At 37.7% G+C, this 25976-nt stretch overlaps 1 protein-coding gene across 1 annotated transcript in view; it reads left to right on the top strand.

Moving 5' to 3' along the window:
• The window catches only part of LOC124711633 (vitamin K-dependent protein C-like), a 97154-nt gene that overhangs the window by 21978 nt on the left and 49200 nt on the right, over positions 1-25976 (top strand). Inside the window, exons 3-4 of the mRNA XM_047241818.1 lie at positions 11089-11273; positions 24219-24353. Coding sequence (XP_047097774.1) covers positions 11089-11273; positions 24219-24353 — 320 coding nt within the window. The remainder of the gene's footprint in view (positions 1-11088; positions 11274-24218; positions 24354-25976) is intronic.

Here is a 25976-nt window from a genome sequence, read left to right as displayed (position 1 = left end):
GATTAAACAGCAGGGGCAAAAGACTACATCCTTATCTTACACCATTTTTAATATGAGCACCTTGTACAACAGCAAAGAGGGAATAGTCAGAGTGGATGACCAAGAACATATTGTATATGACCCTTCTCTCCCTATAGTTTACCCCTACCTTGCACTATTTTACATTGTTGAATGCTTTTTCCAGGTCGACAGATCCTATGAACGTGTCTTGATTTTTCTTTAGTCCTGCTTCCATTATTAACCGCAATGTCAGAATTGCCTCTCTCATGCTTGTACCTTTCCTAAAGCCAAACTGTCATCTAGTGCATCCTCAATTTTCTTTTCCATTCTTCTGTATATCATTCTTGTCAGCAACATGGATGCATGAGCTGTTAAGCAGATTGTGTGATAATTCTTGCACTTGTCAGCTCTTGCCGTGAAGATGATATTTTTCCGAAAGTCAGATGGTATGTCACCAGACTCATACATTCTACACACCAATGTGAATAGTCATTTTGTTCTCACTTCCCCCAATGATTTTAGAAATTCTAATGGAATGTTATCTATCCCTTCTGCCTTATTTGAGCTTAAGTCCTCCAAAGCTATTTTAAATTCTGATTCTAGTACTGGGTCTCCTATCTCTTCTTTTTCTATCAAATCAGACAAATCTTCCCCCTTATAGAGGCTTTCAGTATATTCTTTCCACCTATGCACTCTCTCATCTGCATTTAACAGTGGAATTCCCGTTGCACTCTTAACGTTATCACCCTTGCTTTTAATGTCACCAAAGGTTGTTTTGACTTACCTGTATGCTCAGTCCTACTGACAATTATTTCTTTTTCAATTTCTTCACATTTTCCCTGCAGCCATTTCGTCTTAGCTTCCCTACACTTCCTATTTATTTCATTCCTCAGCAACTTGTATTTCTGTATTCCTGAGTCTCCCGGAACATTTTTGTACTTTCTCCTTTCGTCAATCAATTGAAGTATTTCTACTGTTACCTAAGGTTTCTCCACAGTTACCTTCTTTGTACCTATGTTTTTTCTTCCCAGTTTCTGTTATCGCCCTTTTTAGGGATGTCCATTCCTCTTCAACTGTACTGCCTACTGAGCTATTCCTTATTGCTGTATATATAGCCTTAGAGAACTTCCAGTGTATCTCATCACTCCTTAGTACTTCCATACTCCACTTCTTTGCATATTGGTTCCTCCTGACTAATGTCTTAAACTTCAGCCTACTCTTCATCACTACTATTTTGTGATCTGAATCTATATCTGCTCCTGGGTATGTCTTACAGTCTCATATTACCCGGCCTTTTCAAAGTATACCTCCTCCCCTTGTGTTTCCTGAACAGAGTAGTCACTATTACTAGGTGTAGTTTATTACAGAACTCAATTAATCTTTCTCCTCTCTCTTGCCATGTCCCAAGCCCTGTAACTTTTCTTTCTACTCCTTTGCCTACAGCTGCATTCCAGTCCCTCATGAATATTAGATTTTCATCTCCCTTTACATACTGTATTACCCTTTCAATATTCTCGTACACTTTCTCTATCTCTTCATCTTCAGCTTGCAACATCTTCATGTATACCGGAACTATTGTTGTTGGTGTTACTTTGCTGTCAATTCTAATAAGAACAGCCCTATCACTGAACTGTTCACAGTAACACACTCTCCTACCTTCCTATTCATAACGAATCCTACTCCAGTTATACCATTTTCTGCTGCTGTTGATATTACCCTATCCTCATCTGACCAGAAATCCTTGTCTTCTTTCCACTTCCTACCTTCCTATTCATAACGAATCCTACTCCAGTTATACCATTTTCTGCTGCTGTTGATATTACCCTATCCTCATCTGACCAGAAATCCTTGTCTTCTTTCCACTTCTCTTCACTGACCCCTACTATATCTAGAATGAGTCTTTGCATTTCCCTTTTCAATTTTCTAGTTTCCCTACCATGTTCACACTTGTGACATTCCACACCCCAATTCATAGAATGTTATTATTTCATTGATTATTCAGTCTTTTTTCTAATGGTAACCTCCCCTTTGGCAGTCCCCTCCCAGAGATCCGAATGGGGGACTATTCTGGAATCCTTAGCCAATGGAGGGATCATCATGACACTTCTTCAATTACAGGCCACATGTCCTGTGGATACACGTTATGTGTCATTAATGCAGTGGTTTCCATTGCCTTCTGCATCCTCATGCCATTAATCTTTGTTTATTCTTGGGCCTTCAGGGGTTGTTTCCCACCCCTATGACAAGAGAGTGCACTGAACCTCTGTCTGCTCCTCCACTCTCTTTGACAATGCTGTAGGCAGAATGAGGGAGACTTCTTATGCCGGAAGTCTTCAGCCACCAATGCTGATTATTAATCAAAATTTAAGCAGCAGCAGGATTTGAACCTGGGACCAAAGACGTTTTGATTATGAATGAAAGACGCTATCCCAAGACTGTGGGTATGAGCCCTAGATTAGACACAAAATTGAATTTTAAGTATTAATTACAAACTTCAGTTGTTATATTTAAATTGGAATGCATTAATGTTGAGCTTTCCTTATAGCTAAAATGAGAATCTTTGTTTGGCATATACTTAAATAGCCTTTTTCCTTATTTTAGGGTGAGGAATATTCACCTCAAAGTTAGCAAACATTTTCTGAAACACCTTCCAGATGACATTAAAATTCAATAAGAATTTTTTAAGTTTATTTCCTGCTTATCCACTTTTTAGTGGTAGCTACTACTCGTTGGATTTTTACAACTTGTTATTTTAATTGAAGATCATCAGAGTTTTCTCTGCCATTATGATGTATTTCTATTTCAATTAGTTACATGTTGTTACATAAATAATAGTATTCATTGTGACTTTTGTAACTTTATTTCCCAACTTGTGGATCAGTTTGTTGTGCAAATGTGGCATTTAATGATATAAGGACATGATTTCCGATAGTTGAGTCACAAGAGTGGCATAAGTGCCTGTATTAATACTATAAATGGTATATCTTTGGATACATTTGGGATCTGATGATAACCAATCTGTAACAAACATTTAGTGGAAAATTATCTGTACCAGGACTGCTTCTAGAGGTGGAAATGGCATTGGGAGTGGCATATCTATTGTGGAGAAGAGTATTTTGAAGCAGACCATGCACAATAAGTAAAAGGTAAATGGTGATAAATGATCCATAGCATCACAGTGGATCTAGTTAAACCAAGCTTTGCTCATATGCCTAACTAGAAAGAATGCATGCTGTTGAAGAAGAGCCAGACAGAAGAACATGACACATCACTGTAGCACATGGTACATCTCATAGTATCATATGGATGGTGATCACAGACAAGCAAAGTATTCATGTAACCTTCAATTTGTGCAGGATCTTTTGCCTGCCAATCACCAACACAGGAGAACTTCAGCCAGTGATTTGTTGCTCAACTGCCGATCTCCTGTTTGTGTCTTCATATTGTTCACAGATGAGGCAACATTTGGATGTGATGCAATAGCAGATTTTCACAATACATTTTCATGAGCAGATATAAATGTTCATGGTACAATTCAGTGCAGAGATGAGTACCAGTTTAAGATTAATGTGTAGACTGGAATTTTAGCTGTCTGACTGCTAGATCCAAACCATCTCATAGCACATCTTGCAGGTGCTCTCTACAAATATGTTTTTGACCACTTTTCCATGTCTACTACAGGATAAGGGCTAAAAATAATAAAAGCAAATTGTTTACAATTCATGAGACTGCAGCATGTTTCAGTTGAATTTTTCCAAGAATCACTTTTTGTAGTGTTATCTGCAGGACCACCTAAATCATTATAAGTAGATGCTTAATTTGTGTGTCATAGAAATATCTTGGGGGCCACCTAAACAGTTATTCAGTAGTTGCTTCCTCTATGAGTCACAGAAGTCTGAAAGACCATTTGATACTCTCTTCAGGGGTGTTTGAGAGAGTGAGAGAGTGAGAGACAGTCGATGATCCAATAAGTGCATATGTGTATTATGGCAAGCATAGAATATAAGGATAATTGCTATCAAATTCTGACTTTAGAAGCTTAAAAAGTGTCCTTGTTAATAATTCATATTAGGTCACTTTCTCATCTTGTTTGTCTGTGCAGTACAAATTTTGCAGTTGATTTCAAGCTAGCTTCCCAGTGAGATAGGGGCTTGAAACTTTCAACATATCTCAGAACTGGGTGACAATGCAATATTAACTGGTTTCCTTGTCTGGTATGTGGTGGAGGTACTTTGTGTACTATTGCTTTTTGCCTCTTTTTCTGTTCCAGTTGTAAATGTTTTGCAGTGAGGGTGATTGCCAAGACTTTGTATGAGATCAATACTCTCTAATTTGTACCTTCTATGTCTGCATCTACATACATACTCCACAAGCTACCGTATGGAGCATGGCAGAGTGTACCTTGTACTACTAATAGTCATTTCCTTTCCTATTCCACTTGCAAATAGACTGAGGGGAAAAGCAGCTGTCTATATGCCCCCATATGAGCCCTAATTTCTCTTATCTTATTCGCGTGGTCCTGACAAAAAATGTACATCGGCAGCAGTAGAATCATCTGCTGTCAACTGCAAATGCTGGTTCTCTAAGTTTTCTCAATAGTGTTCCTTGAAAAGAGTGTTGCCTCTCCTCCAAGGATTCCCATTTGAGTTCCTGAATCACTTCTGTAATACTTGTGTGTTGTTTGACAGTACCAGTAACAAATCTAGGAGCCTGCCTCTGATTGCTTCAATATCTTCCTTCAATCTGACCTGGTGGGGATCTCATCTTAAAGAAATTTTTTATATTTGAACTGAGATATTGACTAGGTAGACAGCTGGGACATAACGTCATCTTGATGCCATATTTTGGCAGTTCACCTGGCCGCTACCTTCAGGTGACACATGTTTATTTCAGCCAGGAAAAATCTACAGTTGCAGAAAGTTGTCTTACTGAAGGACATAAAATGCTGTATGATAAGACACAAGTGGTTGCCCCTGTGTTGCATTATTGGGACCATGTAGCGAAAGAAGCTTTTTAAACCTGGCTGTCTCACAACATTATAAACAGAGGTAAGGGGTCTCCTTTAAGTAGGAGGTGGAACCCTATTTTGTTTAACATAAAAAACAACAGTCTTTGTTTCAGTCATAAAAAGGTGTCAATAGTGTTTGATATTGATTTATCATTTCCATGAGTTTTCACCACCAGTGCACTGCCGTGCTTTGCGCTAAAGGGAAGTTACGTTCGTGCATGCGTGATAGACATACTGGCAGTGTATAAAGGAGCTGCAGCTTTGGTTTGATGTCAGTTATGGCAAGTTAGTGTGATGGCTTGCTCACCTAAAGATGGCAACCAGGTGGAGTACTGAAATATTGTGTCAAGGTGATGTTATGTTCTGGCAGGAGACTCGATATGAATATCATTTTTTAATATTGACTAACATGATTGAAGTAGAACAAATGTGAGCTGAAAAGTATTTTATTTGGGTTGTGGGTGTGAAATACAGCTCAGACCCCATTGGTAAACCTCCTGAAGCCACACTCCACTTGTCTGGTAAACTCATCCTCTGACAGCAATGGAATTAATCCAAGACGCCCCTTGTATCACCAGTTTGGCATGTCTATGTATAGTGATGTCATTGAACTGCAGAATTTGTTATTCTGTTTCTGCACCAAGAACAATGTTGTAAGATCATCAAAATTGAGGATGACATGACACTTTTCCAAATATAACAAAAGTTTTACATTTTTTTCTGGTTGAAAGATGGTGATACATTTCGTCTCATAACACATCTACTGTACCATGGTTATGTCCTTCGCAGGCTCTTATAACCACTCTGATACATAAAACTCTCACCAAAATGGCATTGGTGTAGGCTCTGAATGGATAAAAGGTATACTACTGTGGTGATTCATTTACTGAGCTGCTGGACCATTCCATTTCTTCAGCTTGACAAGTTGGTGTACGAGAAAGTGAAACAGAAGAGTCTGAGAACGCTATATTCCCACTGTTCTGCATAAGTTTGCATCCATATTCATTGTAGGATGAGCAAAAACTGCCACCTTGTCAATAATAATAATAATAATAATAATAAGGAAAACAAAATCTTAAGACAGCCACCAGAACAAACACAAATACAACTCAACGTAACTCACATGTTACATATAGAAGAAAAATTGCAGCTGACATATATAGAATACAAAGACACAAATACAGACATTAGACCATTCTTGCATAGACCGCCAAATAACCCACAAGTCGAAACAACAATAAAAACTATCAACACAATCATACACAACAAAATAAATGAAAACACAACTATGGAAGAGTTACAACTACTGGTTTATATAGGAGCACTCACTACACTAAATATACACACTGGGCAGAGATCAGAGCCAACCAACACACAGAAGAAACCCACAAAACCAGCATGGCAACACAGGCTACAGATCAGAATAGAAAAACTGAGTAAAGACATCGGACAGTTAACACAATTTATAAGAAATGAAATGTCAGAAAAAAAAACGAAAAAGGTTATATAAAATCTCACAACAAGAAGTGATAGAGCAATTAGATGAAAAGAAGCAGAAATTACAAGCATTGGCCAAATGACTTAGAAGATACAAAAAAAGTGAAAATAGAAGGAAACAAAACCAAACATTCAACACAAAACAAAAGAAATTTTACCAGACAATAGATAACACACACATTAAAATAGACAATCCACCAAACATAACAGACATGGAACACTTCTGGAGCAACATATGGTCAAACCCGGTACAACATAACAGGCATGCACGGTGGATACAAGCAGAAACAGATACGTACAAGATGATACCACAAATGCCTGGAGTGATAATTTTGCGACATGAAGTCACCCAAGCAATTAATTCACCAGCAGATCTCAGAAAATGATTGTTAAATACTGTACATATATCTGATCTATCAGTAACAGAAATGTTTTTACTATGAACTGACTTTATATTGTTGACCTTGTGCTGCTGACCAGACACTTGCTTCACAACTGACCATACTGTTTTATTTTTATCCTGAGAATTAACTACTCTATTTGCATACCACATACTCTTTGCCTTCATATAAAAAATTAATATTGAAGTCCACATATAACTAATTTCTGGTACTTCCTATAAAGTGAATCAAGAATTCTCTCTAGCCTGAGCAGTAATGCTCTGAAGTCAGAGTTAGGGGACCTATAAACAACAAAAATTAGAAGTTTAGTTTCACTAAATTCAATGGCCCCTGCATAACATTCAAATATCTGTTCAGTACAGTGCCATGATATGTCTATGGACTCAAATGGAGTACTGTTTTTTACGTACATGGCCACTCCCCCACTCTGCAAGGAACTCCTTAAAAAACAGTCAGCTAATCTGTGTCCTGGTAAAGGAAGCCCTGTCTTTTCCTACATCATTTATGTAAATGTAAAATTTTCTTCTTCTTCTTCTTCTTCTTCTTCTTCTTCTTCTTCTTCTTACATGTTCTTCCTGGAGTAGAGAAACCTTGCAATGTACCTATGGTTATGTTTTCCCCTCTTTCTTTATTCTGTTTCATGTGTGAAAGGAAATGCCAGTGGCTGCTGCCATTCTCTCTATCATGCTTTTTACTGGGATCTTCACTCCCTCTTTTAACATAAATGTTATACAGGAAATGTATTCGAAACTGTGAACATGAACAACAATTGGCTGTGTATTTGAATAATGGCAGTGAAAATTTGTGCCAGAGTGGGGCTCAAACCTAGATTTCCCACTTTATGCAAGTGGTCGCCTTATCCATTTCAGCTATCTGTACACAAAAAATAGCCAGACACAAACTTCCATATGTAATCATCCAAGCATCAGAAACTGCACTCATGTGTTATGTATATTTTCATCCAGCAGGGACATATTATTAAGAGTTAAATGGTTCAAATGGCTCTGAGCACTATGGGACTCAACTGCCGAGGTCATTAGTCCCCTAGAACTTAGAACTAGTTAAACCTAACTAACCTAAGGACATCACAAACATCCATGCCCAAGGCAGGATTTGAACCTGCGACCGTAGCGGTCTTGCGGTTCCAGACTGCAGCGCCTTTAACCGCACGGCCACTTCGGCCGGCATTGAGAGTTAAGGATATGGTATTGATAACTAAATACTAAATAGCAGTTCCTGTACTAAGAAGTATAGGGCCCTCAAATCGCAATAACTATGTTATTCCTGGACAGGAATATATGTAAAACACAAGTGCAGTTTGTGACACGTGGACAACAACATATGGAAGTTTGGATCGGGCTGTGATCTGTGCACTGATAGCCAAAGTAGTTATGGCAACCACTCGTGAAAAGTGGGAAATCTGTGCTTGAGTCCCAGTGTGGCACAAATTTTCATTACCGACGGTGGTTCATATTTGCAATTGATAAAACATTTCTTGTAATTTTTGATGGTTGTAGTTGTTACAGTGCCCGCTACTTTGGATTTGCATGCATATCTGAAAGAACAATGCCCTGTACTTCTTAATTGCATCCAAGCCTTACTACAAAGAACTTTCTCTCCACTTATGGTTCATGGAGACTGTGACGCCATGCTGTGCAGAAGAGATAGTGAGAAAGCACAAAGTAAACAGGTCAGCAGGTGACAGAGTGTTGACAGCCAACTAACAGACAAAACGAACAGCTCAGTTGCCAACAGGCAATTGAAGTGGCTACACCTTAAGAGCAAAGGAATGGACTTGTATATCAGTCAAGATGAGGATGAATTTCTGTGTATTTTGCACAAATTCTACATAAGTGATGCATTATCTGATTATAAAATCCTGTAAATGAAATGAATGAATAGAATGTGCATAATGTGTTATGTTACTGATTTCTATGTTCCCAGAGTTGGAAATTATTTCTTGAGAATTAATGGCTGAATTTAAATGTTTAGCAAGTCTTCCATGTGGTTCTTTCAGTTCAAATTTACATCAGTATGCACATCCAAGAATGTAGAATTTTCTGCCCTGTTTTGTTGAGATACAGTATTAATAGAAGGCAGTGTTGACTGTACAAAAGTGCATGAGCTGGTTTTTTTTCCAAACTTTAAAGCTAGTTCTTTTGCACAAAACAAATTGAGCAAAAATTCCTGTTTAGCTTTTTTCCTCAGCTTTACAGTTATGTTGTATCATCTTAAGAAATTACTAAGTCTGTGAGGTTGTTACCTGATACAAGTAAAATTCTAAGTCACTAACATAGAGCAAAAGCAGTGATGATCCCATGACTGAACCCTACAGAAAGCCCATTGTGGGTTCTCCCTATGCAGATGATGTGATGTCCCTTTTCATATTACTCAAAAATTGTAGTGTAATTTGCTACATCCTGTTTCATAAACAGAAACTAAACTGGGCATGTACTGAACCATGTTAGTTATCCTGTAAAAATTCAATTTCTCAGTAAAATATTATGACTTATGTAATGAATTGAAGCAGATGATCCCAGTATTTTACCTTTTAAAATGTGATTAGATGGTCAATGAAAATATAAATAACTATCTCACTAGAGCAGCCCTTTTTAAATCCAAACTATGAATAATTGTGTATCCCATTACTATACAGGTGGCTGACAACCCTTGAGTACACAACCTTTTCAGAAATTTGAGAAAAGATATGAGCAAATTTGGGAAATGTGTGAGAATGGCCAGTAGTCAGTGATATCTGTTGAGTCATATATTTTATAGAGACCTAACCATGTCATATTTTAATCTATTAGGGACCTCTACAAACTAAACTTTCATAGGAGAAACAACTTGTACCATATAGGAATGATGCACCAATGGTACACCTGCTTTTTACAGCCAAACAAATAATCTGTGGCAGTTGAACATTTTATTTACAGTGGGTATACCATAGATTACGGCAACATTCAGATACTGACTACTACCTTACCCCTCTCTGTGTGACCAAAGGCCAAGTGTAAATATGATTGGCAAACAACCTGATCAACTGGGACAAGAGCCTACACAAATAAATTAATGGAATCTTCTTGATTTGCACCTTCAGTGTCACAGGGACTTATATTTTGAGTCTTTGCTGCCTGGTATTCTGGCGCCTGCCATCAATTGGAATGATGATCTGTCTGACTAATAGTCATTGCGAATTTGTGGCTTCTGAAGCAGATCTTAATTTGTTTATATTTGCTGCTTGCAACTTGCTGCAGGTATGCCTAAATATTATGGAGTAATGAGTAGGACTTTTAAAAGAATAGAAGTGTTATGAAGTGCTGCAAATATATGTAAGAAGAAAGCTGAATATAGTTGGCAGATTATCATCTAAATTTAATCATACTTTTAATATGTCAGTCCTTTTAAATTGATGAAATGATAGGTAAATGAATACTAAATTATTTATGCTATCCATACCATACCTTTTTCTGATAATATGTAGCCTTATTTTGTACTAAAAAAACTGTGCACTTTCCATTGTTGATGCAACTGTGGGAATGCCTGATAAACTGAGAGTAAGAATGCCTCTTCTTCTGACTACAGTCAAGTGAGCTTTAGATTTAACATGATCAGTTTTTGGCTTCTAGCACCATCTTCTGGTCTACCTGTTCATATTAAAGAAATACAATGAGCCAGTGCATACACGATACAATTTATTTACTTACCAATTATGAGGGAACAACACTGGAAGAGGTCAAGGAAGCTGTTAACACGAAATCAATAAGTAATGTGATTGTATTATGTATGCACTGGCTTAGATGCTGTGTTGAAATAAAATTGATCATTCAATAGTAGTCAGAGGCAGATTCATTGTTAGTCTCAATTTGTGAATGGTATTTACATATTGTTTTCTTAAATCTCACTGTCATTCACTGCATGCAGTACCAGTTGAAGAACTATTTTGGTTGACTCTGTTCATGTCTTAGTTTTTTCCCCTTGCTCAAAAGAAGGATCAGTTGTTTCAACACACATTTTCAGTAACTGTGAAATGATTTACAAGTCACATCACATAATTTCCACTAGCAAATAGTTTCCACTTCATTTTAACACTTGGAAAATGAATAATAACTTCTCTACTCTATTTATTTTATTTATTTTGTAGAATCATTGCTCTAAGCCAGTAACTTTTATGTCAAGCAGAGTCCGAGGAAAATGCTCTTGATGATGGAAACTCGCTGGAAGCAGAGTCTGATGACATCTGGCAGTGTGGAGTGCCTGCAGGGAACAAAGGTAGCCCAGCCTGGTCACTCACGAGGATTGTCGGAGGAAGGCCTGCGAGCAAAGGCAGGTGGCCGTGGCAAGTCGCTATACTCAACAGGTACAAGGTCAGCACCAGTCTGTGATTGCTACCATCCAAGGTTCAGGCGAGGGGAACATTTAAATGGTATTCACTGGAAGTAGCCTTCCAAAATTGTACTGTTAGATCCAATAAACACATTTGAGTCTAAGCTCAAATACCCTCACTGGGCCAGCTGAAATTCTTTATTTTAGGATATATTTTGAAAACTGTAGCTTTATAAAACTAAGAAAAATAAATTTGAGAAAGCTGTTATGTAAAATATTTGGCCCTTGTCTGTCTGTTCATTAAAATGTTGTTGCAAATTTTGAGTAAGAGAGGCACAAATATTTTGGTAAGTTATTATTTCATAAAAAAGTTGTAAAAGATCTACAGCCTGTTCTTGCACACAGCTTGCATTATTGCATTGTGTTCTGGAACAATGAAGTGTGTTACTAATGGCATCACAATCAGTACTCTGCCAGGACATTTGTTTTTGGTGCATTGTTTTCTTCTGTGTCTTACTGACATTAGCACTGATTTGGCAGACATTGTTGTGCTTGAATTTCCTCATCTTCTTCTTCTTCTTCTTCTTCTTCTTCTTCTTCTTCTCCTCCCCACCACCTCGCCCACTCTTTCTCCTTAAAAGAACCACCGAGCGAGGTGGCGCAGTGGTTAGCACACTGGACTCGCATTCGGGAGGACGACGGTTCAATCCCGTCTCCGGCCATCCTGATTTAGGTTTTCCGTGATTTCCCTAAATCGTTTCAGGCAAATGCCAGGATGGTTCCTTTGAAAGGGCACGGCTGATTTCCTTCCCTAACCCGAGCTTGCGCTCCGTCTCTAATGACCTCGTTGTCGACGGGACGTTAAACAGTAACCACCACCACCACCACCTTAAAAGAACCCACAATTCAACAAATGTTTGCCCATATTCCTTGTCTTCTGATGTTGTATGAATAAATAAAAGAAAGAATACATATATACATCCACCACATGAATTGCTTATTTCTTGATAGGGTAATAAACATTCATCTAAGCTGATTTGTCCATTCCTATTTTTAAATAATCATCATCAGTGAAGTTTGTCATGGGAAAGCATTGTAATGCATGATTGTGGCTTACCACCTCTCAGTTTATCCTATACAATACCACTGGTAAGGCGTTTTTGTTCCCACTCTCCCTTTTTTCAGACATATTCTGTTCAGAAGTGACTCATACCCATACCACATCTGGAAGTTAATACACATTTGTTCCAATGAGTGACCAGTTCCTAGCCTCCACTTTGCACATAATATACAACAGACAACAGTCAGAGGTCAACACATTATGGGTTTGTCATGTCATATATATGTCTGTGTTTCAGGCAGGGGTGACTGGACTTTGTGCCCACCCTGAAGATAAGAATTGTCTTCACAGCACATCCCACAGTCTTCCTAGCTTCATTCTCTAGTAACCTCTTTCTTGCACCCACCTCCACGACTGTAAGCTGGTCCCCCACTTTACTAATTCTAACAACAACAGCCCGCTCTGTCTTCCCCTGCCATTTCACTCCTACACATTACTGTGTGCTGTGCAAAACTTAACTGATCTGCACCAGAGTGAACTCACCTGTGCCACATGTTCTTATCCTGTGTGCCAGCTGTATCTCCCTCCCAGCTGCCAGCCACCCTTCACTCCAACCCTCCCTCCCTCCCCCTCACCACCATCTTTTTCATCTTATTCACTGCACTCAATAAGAACCCTCAGCCTTGTTGAGCTGCAGTGCCAGTACAATGTAGCAGGACAGTTCTCTCTCTCTCTCTCTCTCTCTCTCTCTCTCTCTCTCTCTCTCTCTCTGTGTGTGTGTGTGTGTGTGTTTTTCACCAAGGACTTTCAAGTATCTTCTTTGTACTGAGTTTTATACTGCCATTGCACACTAGATGATTTAGCAAAGTAAGTGGTTCTGGTGGTAATTTTGGCATTCTGGAACTTTCGTTGTCTGCAACATCTTCAATTTCTTCTTTTCACATAGTCAACTGTGGTCTTTTAACATCATTTGCAGTATCTACATTTTCAGTGTCTATACCGGGAATGTTAATATCAAAAGTCTCATCCAGAATCCGTGCAGTATTGATTCAGGTAGAATCAGCAATAATAAATGGATTTTCTTTTCTTAACCTATGTACCCAAAGTTCTAAATGTGCTTAAAATGTTTCAGGTTTTCATTAAATCATTAAAGCAAACAGATTTATTTTAGGAATAACAAAAAATTAATGTAGCTACAAATCAGCATAGTAAAATAGTATCAACTGCCAACAAGCCATAGTGTGTGAAATTTAGTCAATAGGACTCAACTAATCAAATATGCAAATGTAAGAAAACACAATTTTGAGGAACTAAAATCAACTTTTACTTCATTTGGACTGGTAGACTTCTAAATTTGAGAACTGTCAACAAAGTTTTAGCATGGTTTTAGAGGGAAATAAGTCCTCTCGTGGCTGAATGGTCAGCTCATCTTGATTGCCTTGTGGAGGACATGGGTTCAGTTCCTAGTACTGACAGGGATTTTTCCTTGGTAACATGACTAGGGTGGGGTCCACTTATCATCCTGATACCACTTGAGGAGCTGCTCAAATGAGAAGTATTTATCTCTTTTTTTCACAATAAATATCTTCCCTTCCTAAAATGGTGTTTGACTGCTCAAAAATTATGAATTATTCTAAAAATGATGGTAACCTGATGTGATCACTCTCTAGAGTGTATTGAGTAACACATAGCTGATGTTCGTACAAAATAGAAAACACTTTGTGATAATCTTTATTTAAACAGGAGTATCACATCCAGAGATTTCTGACATGTTTGTTTTTACAATTTCTCCAGGCCAGTTCCTCTGTCATGAATGTTTTGGTACATCCTTAATGTGTATAATGTTTAAAGGAATTACAGCTGTAATAGAATACAGCCACTCATTTCTTAAATGTTGTTAACCAACACTGGATGAATTTTTGTTTCTCACCTGGACTATATCATTTTAAGGTGACATTCTATTTAATTTTCCCATTTGAATGAAATATACACTGTTTGACTACATTAAAAATGTGCAGGAAGTATTCTGAAGATCTAAATAACATTTATTTTACTCCTATCACCACCTGCACCTCCAATGGAAGCACTTCTTTGCCATCAATCCCTCCAACCAAAGCCAACCTAATTTCAACATTGAACTCTTGTCTTTCCTAATTCATACCAGCATTCAACCATGATGCCCACCACCACCACACCTAACCACCCACTGGTCACCTTCCAGGAATTCCTTACCTCCAACTTGGTTTCACCATCTGTCCCCATGTTCCTTTCCCTGAACACCAACCTTTCAGCAAAAGAAATAATAGCCACAGATAACCTCAAAACAAATTATGACCTAAGGCTCCACCACTTTTGTTATGAATCACAGCAACTACCTGGCAGAAGGCCTGTGCCAGGTATCTGACTCCTCCACCCATAAACTCTGTCAGAGTGATCCCATCCTAGAACCTGAACACAACCTCCAATCCTGGCTTAGAGCATCAGGCCATTCCCAGAATCTCTCCCCTGAATCCATTTCCCTCCTCACCCCTATGACACCCTGCACACCCACCTTCTGCATACTCCTCAAAATCCACAAACCCAACAATTGTAGACACCACATTGTGGCTGGTTATTATGGTCCCACTGAAAGAATTTCGGCCCTCATTGACAAACACGACAAACCAGTTGCCCATAATCTAACCTCACACATCAAAGATACCAACTTCTTCTTTCACCATTCTCCATAATCCCAACCTTGTAACCTCCAGGATCCCTACTTGTCACTTTTGACATCGCCTCCCTATACACCAACATCCCTCATGCCTGTGGTCTTACCACTATGGAACACTATCTTTCCCAACACCCTTCGACTCCAAACCCACTTCCTCATTCCTCACACACCTTACTAACTTTATCCTAATTCACAGCTACTTCTCCTCTGAAGGGAGTGTATACAAACAAATCTGCATCTCAGCGATGGATACCTGCATGGCACCCTTCTATGCCAACCTGTTTATGGGCCATCTAGAGGAGCCCTTCTTAGCCTCCCGAAACACCAAACTCTAGTTAAGGTTTACTGATGATACCTTCTTGATCTGGACTCAGGGTCAAGGCCCCCATCTTCATTTCTTCACAACCTCAACACCTTCTGTCCTATCTGCTTCACGTGTTCCTCAGACTAGCATACCACCTTCCTAGATGTTGATATCTTCCTCTCTGGTGGCTCCATCTGTACCATTGCCCACATTAAACCTACCAATCACCAAAAGTACCTTCACTTTGACAGTTGTCACCCATTACATAAAAGAAAAAAGAAAAAGAAAACCATACAGCCTGCCCACCCAGGGACAGCATATATGCAGTGACAAGAACTACCGGTACTTGCCCAATATGCTGAAGGTCTCATGAAGACCTTCACACAGACAGGCATTATACCCCAGACCTAGTCCAAAAGCAGCTCTAAAGATTTCCACTGCCTTTTTCCCTCACACACCCAATCCTCCCACCACCCCTAACAACATGAGTGTCTCCCTCATCACCCAGTACCACCATGGACTGGAACAACTGAACCACTAGGGTTTTGATTACCTATCACTGTGTCCTGAAATGAGAGACATCGTACCCAAGATACTTCCCACCCCTCCTAAAGTGGTGCTCCACTGTCCAACCAACCTCCACAACATCCTAATCCATCCTAATCCATCCCTATGCCACTCCCAATACCAACCCCTTACCACAAGGATCAGATACCTGTGGAAGACCGAGGTGCAAGACCTGCCCAATCCATCCACCCAGCACTTACTGTTCCAGTCCTGTCACAGACTTATCCTATCCCATCAGAGGCCAGTCTATTTGTGAAAGCAGCCATGTCATATACCAGCTCTGCAGGAATCATTTCACAACCTTTTATATTGGTACGACTATCAGCCAGCTGTCCACCAGGATGAAATGCCACCATCAAACTGTGGCCAAGAATAGAGTTGTGCCCAGTGGCACAACATGCAGTAGAACATAACAGGCTTAATTTCAATGGCTGCTTCACTATACAAAATGATTGAACAGTTTGAATTGTGCCCATTTTGTAAGCTTTAGGTCATTTGACTCAATATCTTAACTCCAAGCAGCACTCAGGGTTGTCTATCAATTGTGCCAGGTCAGGATTTCTCTGCTTCGGTCATTATCCCCTGTTTAAGTTTTTTGATCTCCTCACATACCTGGTTTCAGGCGTTTTCTTATTGCCTAGTAGCCTGATTGTAAAATCTGCAAGTTTTGTGCACCGTGGGTCCCAGAGCTTGTGACTGATGTATAGAAAATCAAGAGGCAGGGAGCCACATTAACATTTCTGAGGTGGTTTAATGCTCAAGGAAACAAATTCCTCAATTACAGTTTAACACTAGAATCGCCGGAACTAGTACTATACTTAGAACTGCCGATGTGGTCAAAGTGACCACTTTCTTTGTAAGTACATGCTGTGCTGTTTAATGTAAATATTAATGACCTCGATAACAATGTATTACTTTAATTACATTTATTAACAGTATCATTGTATTTTACAACAACAATGGGAACATAATATTACTAATATTAAACAACATAGTTCACAACATTTATCTGCAACCATACTAATTGTATTGCAGTAGTTTTAAAATTAATAGAAATTAATCTTACTGGAGAAACTAAGTACCCATGAATATGTTAAGAGAAAGACCAATCATAAAATATGACCATGTGTAGTACCTAATCCTACTTACAAGCATTACAAACTACTGTCTTTATTACTTTATATGTACACGGCCCACAAACATATCTCTTGCATTTACTGGACGCTTCATTTGTCTTGTTTCTGCATTTCCTTGTTTGGCATAGTTTTCCTACTTTCTCAGGAATTTCTGCTTCTTCTCTTTCTTCATAACCATTGTCCTTTTCTTGCTTTTCTTTTCCATCCCTTGCATCCTTTCCTGATTTCTGGTTTCCATATAGGCTCTACATAATTCTTCTGCTAGATTTAGGATGAAATTCCTCCTACTAATTTTGATCCCTGTCACTAGCTTGAAAATCATCCATGCGTTGATGGCTGTTAAATCAAGGACAATGTGAAATACATGTACAGGCCATTGACGAGTACCAGAGCAGACAGAATATTTCCTTGTCATCTGGTCCAAGGCATCTACAGCAAATTTTGTGCTATTGTAGAAGCTCACTGTTTTGGGAAGGTGTTTCGAATTATTTTGTATTTCAACATCTGTGTGCATGGTGCTATACAGAAGAACATTTTTGTTCTTTTCCCTTTGATAAACAGCCGGAGTACCACCTTCCCTTTTCAAGAGAACAGATGTATAAAAAGAAGTTTTCATTTTTTTTATATAGTGTTCGGAATTTCTTTTCTTGCACGGTTGATAGTGCCGACAAGACTAGTTTTCTCTTTTTCCAGTCTCTACCCAAGTGTGACCGTAGTGAAAAAATTATCAGTAGTCACATTTCGCCCCTTATTGCGATATGGAGCTACCAACTTCATTACTACTTGTTCTGGAAGTTTCCCATTAGGTGCCCTCCGTTCATTCTTTACTACATAAGGGAACCCATAACAAAGATATTTTGTTTCTACATCTGTTATAAGCCAGAATTTGATTCCGAATTTATCAGGCTTATTCGGCATATATTGCAAATACGGACACCTGGTTCTGCTGGGGAAAAGTTGTTCGTCCACAGTGACATTTGATCCAGGTATGTAATTCAACTGACTGTTTTCTATAAAATGGTTCCAATTAGTTGATGTAAGTGCAAATTTGTCACTTTTCAGATGTTCCAACTGTGTATTTTTTTCATCAAAATGCAGATATTTCAAAATTTCTCGAAACCTGTTTCTGCTCATTGTGTCAGTGAAAAATAGGGCTCCCCACTTTTTCAAATGCATCTAATTCTTCTAAATGCAAACTCCAGGAATTATTTCCAAGAAGCCATTGTGCCTCTGCTTCTGTGCATTTCTTTATGTGTTTCAACATTGATTGATCAACTAAAAGGCGCCAGGCACTCAAAACATTATCATTTGAGACATGCCGCTTTGCATGTGGGGTAGGTCCCCGTGTTTCTTTCAATATATTCTGTTGACCTATCCTACCTGGAGTAGTAACACCGAAGTCTGCTACAGCCCACTCTGTGATCCCACTCTTCCCCAGGAGTTTTGAGCCAGGTTCTGGAAGTGAGCCCTCACTTCATTCTCCTCTTCTACGTCGATTCTGTATTGGTCCACTTACAGGAGGTGCAGTTCCTTTTTTACCCAGGGTAGGTTCTTCTCTAGCATTGTTTATATTACTGCTTGGTCCTGGTTCAGCAACTGTGTGAGGAAATAGACAATTAGAAAGCTACAACTCATTATAAAGATAACGTACCACACAATAAAATAGCAGGAACAGAAGTAGCAGTAGAAGTGTCAGCTCTACTATAATAGTGAACATTATTCATATAGTAACAATAATAATAATAACAATAATAATATAAGTGAATGTAAATTACCTTCATCTTCAGTCTCAGAGCTGTCACTCCCAACACTACCGACAGGTTGGTAATCTTCATCTGTAGAATCTTCCACAAGGTCCTCAACTTCAGGATCATTTTCAGCATCTGATTCATACAATAGTGTGACAATTTCTTCATCTGAAAGTGGCCGTGGCCGTGGCTTGTATCGCTGTGACATCTCAGCCATGTCTACTGCTCTGAGACCAGTATTCAAATAATCAGTCTTGTTTATGCGAAACCCAATAGCAAACAATAAATGACATATTGCATTGTTGAGCTTTTAAATTCAAACAATGCAAATAAACTTCAGTAACCAACATATTTAGTACATTGTTGACGAGTGCTAAGAATAAACCCGGGGAGTGACGCACAACAATCTTTAAATAACCTGTTTTCAAATATACGTATAATGTGGTCAAAGTGACCACTCGGCAGTTTTAAGTATAAGTGGTCATTCAAAGAAAACTAATGAAGATAAAATAAATATTGGACTATTTATATGACCTACATAAACATTTAGGAAAAGTCATTAACTCACAACAGCATAGATTAGAAACTGACCGAATAATAACATGTTAAAATATAAAAAGTGGTCAAATTGACCACTCGGCGGTCCTAGTGTTAACATGGGTTGCATATGTCAACTTGGAGACAGAAACCATTCAGTGATTTGGGACACATTAACTCACCACTTGAACCTTTAGAGTGCCACCACACATTTTCTACATGAAAACTTATTACTTTTTGGGTCAGAAAGGATGTATTTCATACTGATTTTAAGGAAAGAGGTACTGTACTACAGTAAACCTCCAAACAAGCTCAGAAGAGCTATACAGAACAAAAGATATGGGATGCTGTGGTCTGACATTGTTTTTGTAGATAATAAGTCTACTGGATATGTGTTTAGGACTTGTTCGATCATCCTCCTTACAACTGTGATTTGTCACCCAGTGATTTTCACTGTTTCTGAAGATGAAAAAATGGCTAGGGGTCACATTGGTTGGAAGATTAGATTAGATTAGATACAGTTTTACTTTCATAGACCAAAAATTGAGATGATTCTCGTGGATGTGGAACATGTCAAAAAGTATAACATAAAATATTGGAATTAATACTTACTACCCTGGTCATTTGTCAGGAGATTGTCAAAATAGGTGATTTCATTACAGTAAACTGGAACTGCTAATATTTACAGAATTAATATGCTGTCAGAATGAAACATTGTTATGCACTTTTAATGAATTTGTCATACAAAAAATACCTAATATTGAGTGTTGTGAGCAAGTGCTGTCAAAACTGAAATCTAACAAACATTTTTACTGAAGATGGTCTATCAGTCCCTGTGAAGATATTCATCTACAGAGTAGAATCGGTTGCCTATCAAAAAGTCGTTCAGACTCTGCATAAACCATGCTTTATCTGAAACCAAGTTTTTAATGATTGCTGGCAATTTATTGAAAATGTATGTTCCTGAATATTGGACCCCTTTTTGGACCAATGTAAGTGATTTTAGGTCTTTATGTAGATTGTTATTATACCTAGTATTGAAACTATTTATTGAGCTATTGGCAGGAAATAGAGATATATTACTTGCAACAAATTTCATTAAGAAATAAATATACTGAGAAGCAGTGGTTAGAATACATAGTTCCCTGAACAGACTTCTACATGATGTTCTTGAATTTACACCAGAAACAATTCTTATAACACCTTTTTACATGCTAAAAACTTTTTCTCAGTTTGATGAGTTTTCCCAGAATATGATCCTGTATGACAGAATAGAATGAAATTAAGCAAAGTTTGCTAGTTTCTTTATATTTATATCTCATACACCTGACATTATTCTCACTGCAGATGCAGGCTCATTAAGGTGCTTAAGCAATTCTGTGTGTGACAAAGCAAGCTGGGATATTATTAGTTCCCCTCTTGTTTTGCCATCTGCCTACTTAAATTTGTTTTTTCAGTTTTAACTTATTACCATTAACATACATGAATATAATCTGCATTTCCATAAAAGGGAAAGGTTGGCCCACAGTTTTAAAGAATTTAACACCAGATCTATTTTTGTGCTTAGTTTTATGCATGTAATTGATTTTCTAATTTATTTAGACTATTCCTAGTTAGTATCTTTTGTTATAGGGTGAAATCAGCAATTGTTTCATAACTTAAGTTCTTTTGTTGATGTATAAACCAATATAAATTCTGTACTAATTATGAACATTTGGAGGTACAACTAGTTGTATTCTTAAAGGATCTATTTGGCTCTATTCGAAAACATGTTAGCAAAGTCAGCCATTAATTAATTCCAAAGTAATTAACAGTTTTGTCAAAAGTATTGTTTGCATAATTATATCTGTTAATTTCATCATTTAAACAAATAATTTGACTTAAACCTTGTAGTAGAAGAAACTGTTAAAAAGACAGAATATTTTGATGTATTCAGTTAATTTAATGTGTTAAGTTTTAATTGTAATTTCTGCAAATTTAACTTTGAACAATGTGTAGTTTTGGCACCCATTATTGTGAGGATATACAAGGGGCCGATTTTTGGTCATGAGACAGTCAGTACACAGCCGAGTTTGACGAGAAACCTGTGTTGGTTAGAAAAACAACAATGCTTCACCTTAACTTTGAAATAAGTGTTACATAATTATGCCGTGTGTTAAGACAATGACAGAGTCTGCTCCATACATACCTTTTTATTCTTAAAGAAATGTGAACTATGTGGTAGTAGATGTTCAATAGGAGACTATTGTAGCAGTATGTGGATGTTTGCCTCCAACCTATTAATGAAGCTTATCGAAAGCTAAACAATAGTGCACTAGCCATATAATTGTGTATTATTGGGGGTTTGTGAACAGTGAAAGTAAAGTACTGTGAAATGCAAATGTGCATCTGTCGGCTACATCATTTAAAGCAGTCAGTGTTGTACTTCCACAACCCATTTTTCAGCCATTGTAGCAATGCAGTATGTCAACACTGAGGACAAAAAATGAAGAAACAAAGCAGAAAAACACTATCACATGTGGTACGTCCTTCCCAACTGAATTTATTATTGAGTAGTAATCCCAGAAATTGAACGCTGTCAACCTGTTCGATCTGCATGTCTTCATATGCTATACATATGCTGGAAGGAAATATCTTACAGGTTCTGAACTACATATAGTGGGTATTTTCAAAGTTTAATGACAGTGAATTAGCTTTAAACCATTTATTAATGTCAGTGAAAATTTGATTAGCAGCTATTTCTAAGTCTGTACTTAACTTGCTACTTATTGTAATGTTTGTATTATCTGCAAACAAAACAAACTTAGCATCTGGCAATGTAACACATGAGAGGTCATTAATGTACACAAGGAGAAGCTACTGACTCAAGATGTAACCTTGAGGAACACCACATGTAATTGATTCCCAATCAGATGAAGACTGACTGCTTGCTGCACAGATATTTTGCAATTACACCCTTTGTTTCCTGTTGATAGATAAGACTCAAACCATTTTGCAGCATTGCCAGTGACACCATAATATACTAATTTACCTAAAAGAATGCTGTGGTTCACACAGTCAAATGCTTTTGACAGGTCACAGAAAATGCCAGTAACCTCTAATTTATTGTCTAATGAATTAAATACATTCTCACTGTAAGTGTAAATAGCTTTCTCTAGATTGGAACTATTAAGAAACCCAAACTGTAACTTGGACAATGATGAATTATAGGAGTGTGTCAAAGCACAGCTTAGCTCACAGGTGCTGGACTACTACAGTAAGAGCATTGAAAAATTTGTTGTTTGGTATGAGGATTGCCTTGATCTAAGAGGCAATTATGAAGGAAATTAGCTGACTGTTGTACCTTCGAGGTGTACATAATCAAAAAAATCTTAATGTACTGGCACAAAAAAAAAAAAAAAAGAAAGAAAAAAAATTTTTTTAATAGAATTTACTTTCTGGGTAGCCCTTGTATGTGGTGTGATCAAAAAGTTAAGAATTTTTTAATTTCACGGGTTTTATGCATACAATTTAACTTTTTTTATTTTGTTGGGACACATGTTACTGATGTATGTTTTGAATATTTGGTTTATTGTTGACAGTTGAAAAGGTTATACATGTTTTCAAGTGCTCAGAGAATTTTAATTTTTGAAAATGGTGGATCAAAGAATTTGCATTAAATTTTGCTTGAAAAATGGAATAAAGTGCATCACTGCATTTGAAATGTTGACTGTGGCTTCTGGAAAATGTGCTATGAATAAGACAAGTAGAATAAACACTTCAATGAGGGCTGAGAAGACATTGAAGACCGCCCTGGATGCCATAGCATATAAATTACTGACAGCAATGTGGAAAAAGTGAAGAAAATGGTTCTGGAAAATCATTGAATCATCATCAGAGATGTTTTTGATGATTCCAGCATGTCCCTTGGCTTTGCCAAGCAATTTTTCCAGATTTTTTGGGCATGAAATGTGTAGCAGCAAAATTTATTCCAAAATTGTTGAATTCTGACCAAAAACTACATTGCGTGGACATCACTCAGAAATTGCTGAATAAAGTCAACAATGATCCAGAACTTGTAAAGAAGGTTACAAAAGGTTAGAAAACATGGGTATGTGGCTATGACATAGAAACCAAGGTCCAATTGTCTGAATGGAAACTGCCTGAAGTGAAGTGCTAAGCTAAAAGAAATTGGCAAGTTAGATCGCATGTGAAGATTCTTCTCACTGGTTTCTTTGATTACAGTGGGATAGTGCATCATGAGTTTCTGCCTTATGCTCATATGGTCAATAAGGAATAGTACCTGGAAGTTATGTGCAATTTAGGTGAAACAGTCCAAAGAAAACAATCAGAATTGTTGCAAAACCACTCATGGAAATAGCATCACGATAATGCTCCAGCTCGCATTTCAATGCTTGTTTGTGATTTTTTGGCAAGATACAAAACTATCATGTTGCCTCAGCCACTTTATTCATCAGATATGGCCCCCTACACCTGCTTTTTGTTATCAAGGCTGAAGAGAATCATGAAAGGATGTCAGCTTGCCACCACTGATGAGATAAAAACTGAATTTCTGGACAAACTGAACACAATAATGAAAAGTGAGTTCCAGAAGTGTTTTCAAGTTTGGAAAATGCACTGCCACAAGTGTGTTATATCTCAAGGTGATTGCTTTGAAAGGGACAAAGCTGATGTTGATGAATAAAGATTCTTTAAGAAGAACAAAAATTCCTGTTACTTTCTGATCACACCTCATATATGCATTGTATGTTACAATGTAAATTGTCTTATCATTCTGGTATTGATGCTGTAAAAGCTTAACCAGCCAAGTACTGTATTTCTTCTTTGCTCAAGTATTATAGAATGAATGAAACTGGGAACATAATGCAAAGTTGTCCAAGAGTGTATCTCTTGTGCCCAGCACTGTCCTGTCGTGTTGCAGGAAGTGTTCTGTGGAGGAACATTGGTCGCTCCCCGCTGGGTGCTCACAGCGGCTCACTGCCTGAGGCGCCGCATGTACGTGCGTCTGGGTGAACACGACATATCACAGCATGAAGGCACAGAAATTGAATTAAAGGTTTTGTGTTTTCTTCTTTTATTTGATTTCTCCTACTTAATGTTCTGTTTGTACCTTAAGAATACATAAAATCACTTTGAAAGTAGGTATTAAACATTCATCATTTATTCTCTGTATAATAAAACAACACCACACTCAAGTACGTAACTTGGCCAGGGAGCTATGATTATATGACTTCAGAATTATATTAATTGAAGAAGCAGTATACAGAAGAGATGTGGTGTGAGATACATTGTTGTTTTCATGTTAGAACATATGCATCACTTACTCATTGTAGGAGGGAGGAACTTCTTGTAATTAATCGTTACCATTACATTGAAAACTTGACTTTTACTGTAAGTAACATGTTGTTGTTATTAATTTTTTGGGTATCAGTTACTTGTAGAGAAAAGAAAGCAGGAATGTTTCACAACTTATAAAATAATTTATGCATTTAACAGCATTATGTATCACTTTTATTAGAATTACTTTTTTATTGTTTCATTGCATTCAGTGCAAAGTATTCTGTTGTATGAATTCATTCACTGATTCATAGGGCTCTCTAGTTCAACAATGAATTAGCAAAACATGTTAAATATTATGGCAAAAATTACATGTAGGTCTTCTTATGTTACTATGAAAGTGAAACATCCATAATAACACTTCAGACAAGAAAATACCAGAAGCTTTTGAGATGTGGTGCTACAGAAGACTGCTGAAATTAGATAGGTAGATCAAATAGCTAAAGTGGAGTTACTGAATCAAACTAAACAGAGTTGTTGTTGTCTTCAGTCCTGAGACTGGTTTGATGCAGCTCTCCATGCTGCTCTATCCTGTGCAGGCTTCTTCATCTCCCAGTACTTACTGCAACCTACATCCTTCTGAATCTGCTTAGTGTATTCATCTTTTGGTCTCCCTCTATGATTTTTACCATCCACGCTGCCCTCCAGTACTAAATTGGTGATCCCTTGATGCCTCAGAACATGTCCTACCAACCAATCCCTTCTTCTAGTTAAGTTGTGCCACAAACTTCTCTTCTCCCCAATCCTATTCAATACCTCCTCATTAGTTATGTGATCTACCCATCTAATCTTCAGCATTCTTCTGTAGCACCACATTTTGAAAGCTTCTATTCTCTTCTTATCCAAACAATTTATCGTCCATGTTTCACTTCCATACATGGCTACACTCCATACAAATACTTTCAGAAACAACTTCCTGACACTTAAATCTATACTCGATGTTAATAAATTTCTCTTCTTCAGAAACGCTTTCCTTGCCATTGCCAGTCTACATTTTCTATCCTCTCTACTTCGACCATCATCAGTTATTTTGCTCCCCAAATAACAAAACTCTTTTACTACTTTAAGTGTCTCATTTCCTAATCTAATTCCCTCAGCATCACCCGACTTAATTCGACTACATTCCATTATCCTCGTTTTGCTTTTGTTGATGTTCATCTTATATCTTCCTTTCAAGACACTGTCCATTCCGTTCAACTGCTCTTCCAAGTCCTTTGCTGTCTCTGACAGAATTACAATGTCATCGGCGAACCTCAACGTTTTTATTTCTTCTCCATGGACTTTAATACCTGCTCCGAATTTTCCTTTTGTTTCCTTTACTGCTTGCTCAATATACAGATTG

Source organism: Schistocerca piceifrons, chromosome 8, assembly GCF_021461385.2.
Source record: "Schistocerca piceifrons isolate TAMUIC-IGC-003096 chromosome 8, iqSchPice1.1, whole genome shotgun sequence".
Lineage (NCBI taxonomy): Eukaryota > Metazoa > Arthropoda > Insecta > Orthoptera > Acrididae > Schistocerca > Schistocerca piceifrons.
This window is presented reverse-complemented; position numbering and strand designations above follow the sequence as displayed.